Raw genomic sequence first — 9,528 nt, 5'->3', positions numbered from 1 at the left:
CAGTTTTGTTGATTAAAAAACACTATATCGGATTCATATCGGTATCGGCAGATATCCAAATTTATGATATCGGTATCGGACATAAAAAAGTGGTATCGTGCCATCTCTAATACAAACCACTGCAGCACAGCTAAAGAATATCAAGATATGAATTTTAGGCCATATTGCCCAGCTGTATTGTTAAAATACAGACATGCGCACAGCCTGGTACACAAAGGGAATTTGTCTCTAGTTTATTTCACCCCTTATAGATCAATGGATGTCGATGGATAAACGGTTTTAGAACTTGCCTAAAGTTAGGCCTGTCCACTCATGACTGGAGTCATTGAACTGGACATCTCTACCACGTGCTATGGTCAGTAATTTTTTGTCTCGGTTTTGGTGAATGAAATTCTAGTATTTTATTTATTTAGCACTAACTAAACATTCCCTTAATTTTAAATATACTGTAAACATGTTGACTTTGTCAATGGCAATCCCAGACCCTTTTTTACAGTCCTTTAGCAGTTAATGTATTTACACTAGGTTGGCACACTGTATCTGCATTAAGTGACAAACAGGGTTCAAGTAAACAGTTTTGCATAAAATAAAAAAAAAGCATCACAGAGATGATGTGCACAGTAGAGTTCAAGCTGTGTGGCTTGATTTACTGATTGATATGGTATTAACATTGTAGGGTAAGCGAATTTTATTGTTTTCTTTTGCTTGGTGTATCCATAATGAGAATAGCCTTTGTTCAGACTACTGGCTGGAAAGCCAGAGGCATTGATCGTATTGGCAGGCACAGAAAAATTACAGTTTAGTAGTTTAATTTTTATGCTAGAATTAAGTCTCTCTTTCTTTTGGTTTGACTGTTAAATGTGCATTAAATTATGAATCAGTATCTTTTAAGTGTTAAAATATATTTGTTAAACTGGTCACTGGTAAATGGTAAATGGACTGGTTCTTATATAGGGTTAGCATCGCCGGAGAGCACCACGAGAGCAAAACTTTATCGTAAATGCTACTTGTGTGTTATATTTACTTTCCTAAAAAATTAATCAAAAAAATTTAAGTCTTTTTGTATTTGTGTAACGATTCTGAGTGAGCAAATATTACATATATCAGTGTCATCTTACATAATGGCCTAAAATGATACAGACTTGGAGAAATTCAGAGTGTTGTTATGTCACCTCAGGATATGCACTGTATATTAGACCCGTTACCTTTGAACTAACAGCTTTATTTGAAGAAAAACAGCCTGGTGAACCCACTCCTGGAGGTAAGTGCTCACATGATGGAGGTGGAACAAACAGTGAGACAGGGCAATCATCGAGGGCACACTTATGTGTCCATAAACAATTAATCCCACAAGAGAAGTTGCTCCGCTTCTGCTTACTTGAAATTCCATTTGCACAGGAAGCATGTCCCATGCATACAAGCACAGGCAACCATGTAGAGGTGAATACATCTAAGGGTAAACACCAGTAACAATAACAATTAGACTCCATCTGGTTCCAGAAAGTTAAAAACGTTTAGCCTGACCCCTCCTTAAAAAAAACATTAGTCCCTGCTCTGTGTACATCAGGCCACGGATCAGTAACACAGGAGATGAGTTAAATGGAGTTACAATCAAGTGGAGAATCTGATAAAGATTTGACCTCTCAGTTTTTCTAGCAGCGGATAATGGTATCCTGATTTCACACACTGATACAGGTACCAACTATGCAGGCCTAGAGATCATCATCAGCTCAGTATTCAGCCAGGTCGCTGTTGCTACATACGCAGCACTGAAAATGTGATGACCCAAGCTTCTGTTTCTATCATGTATCAGAGCTTATTCAGCTCTGAGCCCTTAAAAATACCTGTTGTTCCCAAATCTATACAATGACACAAACCTTGTCTTGCTACTAACTCAATGTTTTACTTTGGTTCTGTGTAGGTAGCAATGAGTGTTAAACCCAAAGCATTTCACAGAAAACTGGATAGGGGAATGTGCAGGGAGTTTTACAACCACAGCAGTCCCGCTGAAGCCTCCTCACTCTTCTCTTCCTTATTTGTTCCTCTCCTTTGTCTCTCTTCCTTTTATAACCAAAGGAACAATGTTGGCAAGGCAACAAAGAGGAAATACTTGGGACAGCTAAAGCATGAACCAGGATATGTTCTCAGTTCTTAGTGATATGACAGCTAGCTGGATGGGAGCCTTGCTCCCATTTTTCACTTTAGAATTAGAAAAAAATTGCAGTAATGGAAGCATCAAGACAAAGGGTGAACTTTAAAAGGTTGGAGAATATGCTAATGACTCAGACCATCTCCTCTGCACTGTCTCCCCTGAGCTCAGCAGATGGAGGCTCAGTGAACCCAGAAATGGAAATGAAACCTTTAGAGATCTACCTAGTCTTAAGTAATTGTGGCTGAGCCCTGCGAAGTGGAGTCAGACAGGTTGCCGTGTGAGGCAGCTGAGAGATAGGTCAGTTGCCCTCTTCTGGGCTCATACAGTGACTCAGACACTCATTATGACCACAAGCAGAGATATTTTGTTACTCACGCTCTCGACTAGTTTGCTAAAATATCAGAATTTTTGTGCACGCATGAGAAGGGATATTTCCTTTCTTTAGCAGTGTTTGAGTTTTTTGCTGCTCTTTACCTGAAGTGTGCCTTGATGTTGCTGGGACTTGAGGAGCGGGTCTGCACATCCTTCTCCTGCTTCTCCCTCAGGATTCTTTCTGCTAGCAGGTAGTATGTAGCTGTGATGTGGTTGTATTTGTTGGTCTCTAGGGCTCTGAAACAACAAATCACACTTTAGGACCATATAAAGTAGACAGCATGTTGGATTAAAAAAAAAAAAAAAAAGGGACAGAGTTGAGAACTCATTTTAGCTCTTGGGCTACATACATTCTAACTTCATCTCAAGCAAGTTGAACCAGTAAAACCACCACATAACAATGTATATTTTAAAAAAAAACCAGTGAACATAGTTTTGCTTGCATGTGTAAAGTGTAAGGAAGTATAAGTGCATTCTGAAAATATTCACTTGGGCATTAGCCAAAGTTTTCTGAAAGCTGAAACCAAAAGACCAAGTGAAACATGCTCTTTACCTCTCTAAGCATTTACCAGATAACAGAAGTTACAGGTGATCCATTTACAAAAATCCTGAGATACACTGAGACACATAAGTGCAATTTCAAAAAAGAAAATCCAGTTTTTCCCTGTCATCTTCAGACAGTGAACTCGACAATTGTGCTGCAAAGATCACAAAGTCCCCTGACAGTGCTGCATTTTCCACAGACACAACACAGACGATTATGAAGCATATATATTTTAGGTATAAATGTGTAATTGAATGTCCTTACGCTGATAGAAAGGAGTTTCACTAGTCCAGCCCACTTAATTAAAAGGTGTGCTGTGTAAGGCCCTTAATGTAAAATGAGCTTGACGATGACTCAGAGGAATGAGTTCTCTACATTTACATTTACACCTCTGACAGCAGAACGATCTTTGAGATTCACATCCAGACACTAAAACAGGCAATGTTGTCAGAGTAATCCTGGGAATGTACAGGGTGCGCATCTATGACATAAGAGTATATGAATTGGTTTTGTTCTGGCCCTTGCATAATTTCATAAATGGGCCATGTATTCTATAAAGGGTCTTTGAAACTTGTTGGTACACTATGACCTTCCTGTGTCTCATTTCTTCCCTTCCTCGTATACTGTGTGCAGTGCAGTTGATGGGTGTGGAATTTTTGATAAGGGACACGGCACAAAGAGTTGCTTCTGAAACACAGTGCAGTGCATTTGGTAACAACATCACTGAGATATCATTAGCCAGTGACACTGCCGTTTCACAGTAACAGCTTCCCCTCATGTGGTCAACTTCTACAGAACTATATTGAACTAATTTTAATTTCACACAAAGCAGCTCAAAACAACAGGAAAATGTTTAAAGAAGTACATATATTTTAGAAAGGTTTTATGTATTCAATGGGTATCAGCCTACTTTGTTCTTTGATGTGGATTACTGTAAGCCAGATCACTCTTTGCTGTGTGTGAATGACATGGAGTGTGATTCCGTGCTTTTGCTGGTACAGGTTGTACAGTGTCTCTCCCTGTCTAGCTTTATCTACAGTTCACCACAAAAGCTAATTTCATGTACATGTCGGACTTGGAACTAATAAACCTTGAACAACCAGTCCTTTTACTGACACCAAGGAAGGAGAGAAGTCTTTAGAATCGTGGTTAAAACGAGAAAAAGAGCCCATGTCTACACCATCAGAATTTGCATAAGCTTGGTGAACAAGTCAGACATAAATATACACTTTTACATTACATTTTCTCATGGTGCTCATCAATATACAGTACATATTACAATCAAACAGAGCAATCACACCCACTAAGGTCTGCATTGTTGTGATTTATAGTTTCATTTCTGGGACTGTGCACATCAGGATACAGCCTAAGGTTCAGCTTAAAATCTAGGCTTATGCTACAGCTTTGCCTACACTGTAGACTTGCAGTACACTGTAAAGATGTCACAGGGTGGAATGGTCAAGTTTAACTTGGTGTTTTTATTTCCTTGCATGTAGTGCTGTGTTTTATTTTTTTATTATCTTTTATTAGCGTGTAGTGTTTTATTTTTGCGGGGTTATTACATGCTTTTTTGTTTTGATATGTGATTTGTTCCGGGGGGGGGGGGGGCCCATCCACCGCCCCTCCTGATCATTAATCTGGCACACCTGGGACCAATCAGGGTTCGCCACAGCTGTTCAATAATAGGGAGAGGGAGCGTGAGAAACATCAGGAGAAACATGGCGTGGTAACCGGGGTTGGCGACGGCCGCGCAGAGCAGCACGGAGGCCCGGCTACAGGCAGCTGACCGGGGCGTGCGGCAAAGGAGAACGGGGACTGGAGATCACAGACAACTGCGCATTGGAGAGAGTGATCGGGGATGAGCAGAGCGGTCTGTGTTGGTGCTGAGGGGAGCTAGCTCCTCGGTGAGAGAGGCCCATGGCAAGGGATTGAGAGGCAGCGGGATGGCGCCTTATGTCCCTGGGACGGCGAGACCATGGCTATGCGTGTGAAGCACAGCAAAGTGGCAGGCAGAGTTTGGAGCTCTGCCCATCCGGGGTAAGTCCCAATCAGTCCCATGTAGGACGAATCTCCGGTGGAATCAAAGAATGGTGACTGCTGCTGCCCCTCTCTCCTTTTAGTTGGCATCAGAACGAAGACGCAGACAGGACGGTGACGATGCTGCCGGTTTCTGCACCGTTTGGACTTTTATTGGACTTTATCTTCGTGGCTGAGGCCATTGGATTTTAGCTGTATTGTTTTAATGTTTTTAATTTCATGTTCTACCTGGCCAGAGTATTTTAGTGTTTTCTTCTAAATAAATTATAGTTTTAACAACGTGAGTTTATATTTTCTACTTCCTTGGCTCCTCCACTGCTCTTCCCGTTAGAAGGTTTTCCCTTCTGTTTTAACCTACCACCTACCACTTACATCTACAGCATCTCTCATTACTCAGTGTGCAAAGATGCACCTAAGCCAATATCTGTCTGCACCTTATCAGTGTTAAAGCAGACTGATAACACTACATTAACTGCAGCATTAATTTATAAAAATAAATAAATAAATAGTAATTTCCTCTGGCTATTTCTGTTAATAAATGTGCTGCATCTACTTTTTTTTTTTTTTAATCGAGTGTATTAAAGGTTATTCAAATCTTGTTGTCAGGGCTGTTACTGAATGAACACACTTGTTAAAGCGGCGCTCTACATTAGAAGCCATTTATTTGTCACACATCGCTTTGAAGCTAATGGCAGGTTGCTTGTCGACATGCCACACTCCGGTTGCCTAGGTGACTATCCAAATGATGTCAGTCAACAGTATTCTTCACTTTCAAATTTATCTCAGGTCCCACCCACTTCATGTTGCCTGCAGTCATTTCGCCCGTAGTCCTTTGCACTCATAGAATGTCATTCAGTTTTTGCCTGATCACCATTTCGCTTTCACTGTGTGTTTAGATTTAGAAGATTCATGCAGCAGATTGATGCTGCATGAAACTCATGAAAGAGGAGAGTGGAGGGTGTGGATTAAAGCCTAATTGCAGTAACAACATCACACACACTGACACAACACATCCATCAGAAATCAATGCTCCCTACAAACACAGAAAATATTTGCAGCTTTCATAGAAACAAAGAACTTGATCTGACAGTGCTTCAATAACTCAGTATTGAATAGAGCAGGGGTGGGGGAACTCCATACCTCTAGGGCCGGTGTCCTGCAGGTTTTAGGATGCATCCTTGATCCAACACAGCTGATTTAAATGGCTAAATTACCTCCTCAACATGTCTTGAAGTTCTCCAGAGGCCTGGTAATGAACTAACCATTTGATTCAGGTGTGTTGACCCAGGATGAAATCTAAAACCTGCAGGACACCAGCCCTTGAGGCCTGGAGTTCCCCATCCCTGGCATAGAGAAAAGTCAAAACACTGATGTTGCATTTGGGTACCACCAAAATATGATCTGTTTCCTGCTAACGTATGTAACGCTCAGGGCTCAACTTTACACAGTAGAAAGCTATTAAAACTATGAATTAACACTGTATCACCCAGCACTGTATTACCCAGGGGTTTGACCCCTGCTGGGTTACTTTTATGTGGTGTTTACAGATATCCCAGATATCACAGATATCCCTGTGCCTGCGAGGGACCCTTCCAGGTATTCCAGTTTCCTCCCACAGTGTAAAGACATGGAGTTGGTTAACTGGTACTAAAGCACCTGTGGGTGTGAAATATAGAATAAAACACTTTATGCATGCATGAATAAATGTGACTTGTGGTCTAAAATGCTTTAAATTGTCAATTAGTCTAGAAAAGTCTTATAAATATGCCAGTCTATTTGCATGTTTAGGAACATCTCCACATACTTAGAAACCTAACTGTTGCTGATAAGCTTCATCATAACTGTGTGGAACTCTGCTGGCAAGGTCTTCATTTATATACAACTTTAAATCAACAAAAACAACAACAACAAAAACTCTCAATGCCTCTTTCTCTTCAAAGGCTAGCATCCCCACACATACAGAAATATTCTTCTTTACTCTATCACACCACAGGTAATATCTTCACAGCAGGAGGTACAGAAGTCTGTCAGAAACAAGTGTGAACTTGAAATCCTGACTCTGAAATCAACAGATGTTCTGTTTAATTCCTCTTACGTTCTGCTTTTCAGTATGTAAGCACACACCAGGCTTCTCTGAGGGCTGGAAGGTAACGAGCTGGTGCTTCTTTGAGTTAAACATCTGTCAGGATGCTCTGGGCTTTGTGCTGATGCGTGCTGTGTTAGTTGGCTCCTTGTACAATTGTACATTAAAGTGAAACAGGTTTCACAATGGCAGACTGCTAAGTGCCGTTGGTGTCATTTTTATTAAAGTTTCAAAAGTTATAGGCTAATCTGTTCATTGACCCCCTCCTCAAAAATAAAGCATCAATCGGCACTGATGATGCTTGTGTTGGTCTAATGAGTTCCGTTTCAAATAAGGTTTCCTGATGAGTTTGCAAATGATATCAGTTTTGAAGTGAGAGACAATTTCCCCTTAATCACCTACTTTTAAAATGAAGTGCAGCCAAAACATTTAAGGGTTCACTGAACAGCATTTTATAAAAAGAGGTTCTAAAAAGGCAAACAGCTCCCCCATCTACAAATGCTCATCAGTAAAATCTTTAAAGTTGACTTTGAGTGATCACTAAGAGCAGAGAACACCCTATAAAAATGTGATCTGTTGTGGTTTCACTGTGCAAACACCAGAGAAAAAGCTGAAGCACAACTTACTCGACTATGGTCTCCCGATCTGCAATGTCTCCCAGCACCATGCGCTGGATGATGCTGTTATGTTCCTCCTCTGACAGGTTTTTGTGAGAGACCAGGGGAGTGCTATACTTGGTGGCTGGGGATGGGTCCACCCCCTGCAGCCAGGCATGGCTCTCAATCTCCTCCAGGGAGGCTCGTTGTTTGGGATCCCTCTGCAGCATGCGGTCTATCAGACTGAGGAAAATGAGAAAAGGAGAGAGGGGAAAACACACTTAAATCAAATCCGGTTAAAGTATCACTTTAAGTATGGCTTTAAGTGGTCTCTGACTAGTTGAATATTAACAGCTTCAAATTGTAACACCTAAAGTTTCCCACACAGACTTTCTCTGAGTGAACCACCTAGGTACATTTACACGATTCACCCACAGTGGGCACACCCTTTAATCTTTTTTGGAAGATCTGGCTCCTGCGCATTCATCTCCAGCCCTTTCTTGGCACTAGCCAGGTCCCTGTTGTGAAGGTTTATCAATGTGAGTAGCTAATTATTAATGTGACACATTCATTCTGCATATATTAAGTGTTTATAAATAGAAGTGAAAGACTTTAAAATTGTTCAGTTTTACGTAATTCTTTTTTGTGAAACAAAGGAAGAAATAAAAAAAAAAATAGAAAATGGGGGGAAAATTAAACTGTATCAGAAGCTGCTATTGGGCCAGAATTCCACGTCTCTCAGTGGCTGTGTTATGTGATTAGATACAGATGCTGCCGGATCAGATTGGACCCATCTGCATGCTGAACTCCACCTGTCCCTTGTGCCGGTGCTAGGTTACCTATTAGAACAAGCGTTGTGCTTTGTTTAGTGTTAAGAATGCCACAACACTCAATTTTGGTGGTGTTTTTTCTTAAGTTTGTTTTAGATTTATTTGTTGTTGCAAGACGTTCTGTAGAAGTGCCAGCAGCACTGTGGCTGGACACTTCATTCTTGCGGGGCTCAGCACTGGTTGTCTCAGTACAGTTTAGCCTGCATCAGTAATGTGATGCTCTGTGTGGAGAGGAGGAGCAGATTATGTAGAGTGACAGACTGTGTTTGAGATTTGCTTTGAATGAGCTGGGTATGTCAAACTACAGCTGGTCAGCTGGCAGCTTAAATTCCACACAAATGACACTCTTGAAAGCTGAGATTGCAATTTAACAGGATTAGGTGGGATTTGCAATCTAGTGAGATGACTAACATTAATACAGAGGGCTTGAATTTCAGTGTGGGATTGTGGTTACTGTGCATAATTTAATAGATTCCTACAAATACAACCCTTATAATGAAGGAAATTCCCACACACATTTCAGGGTGATGTCTAATAATGTTCAGCACAATGTCTGCACTGGTGTAGAACACCAGATGGTTGTCTTCAAGCTCTTTTAAACAAGGCCTTATTAAGAGTTTTTCCTTCATACATATAAACAAAAAGAGAAAAGAAGGATTACAGATGATCTGTGTATGTGTGTGTATCTATCTATCTAACCTCACATGTTAACCTCTTCGACATGTCAATGGCTGTGAACAAAGAGAAACTTGTAAATAACTCATGAAAGAATAAAGTTACGTTGAAACCAAGCACACCATATACTAATGTGCCACAAACAGGACTTTAATATCACCAACCATATCACATGTTATTACGGTGTATCCATATAAATGGCCTACCCTGTATATGTATGTGTGTATATCTCTCATATA

The 9,528-nt window shown here is 40.7% G+C and overlaps 1 protein-coding gene across 1 annotated transcript in view; it reads right to left on the bottom strand.

Annotated features, from left to right (window-relative positions):
- The window catches only part of LOC102207806 (SNF-related serine/threonine-protein kinase-like), a 15,285-nt gene extending 7,264 nt beyond the window's left edge, over positions 1-8,021 (bottom strand). The window contains exons 1-2 of the mRNA XM_005742966.1: positions 7,815-8,021; positions 2,627-2,761 (exon numbers count right to left, since the gene is read on the bottom strand). Of these exons, the coding sequence (XP_005743023.1) occupies positions 2,627-2,761; positions 7,815-8,014 (335 nt within the window). The 5' untranslated portion in view covers positions 8,015-8,021. The remainder of the gene's footprint in view (positions 1-2,626; positions 2,762-7,814) is intronic.
- Positions 8,022-9,528: the final 1,507 nt, after the last annotated feature.

Source organism: Pundamilia nyererei, unplaced genomic scaffold, assembly GCF_000239375.1.
Source record: "Pundamilia nyererei isolate P.nyererei 1_Seehausen unplaced genomic scaffold, PunNye1.0 scaffold00125, whole genome shotgun sequence".
NCBI lineage: Eukaryota > Metazoa > Chordata > Actinopteri > Cichliformes > Cichlidae > Pundamilia > Pundamilia nyererei.
This window is presented reverse-complemented; position numbering and strand designations above follow the sequence as displayed.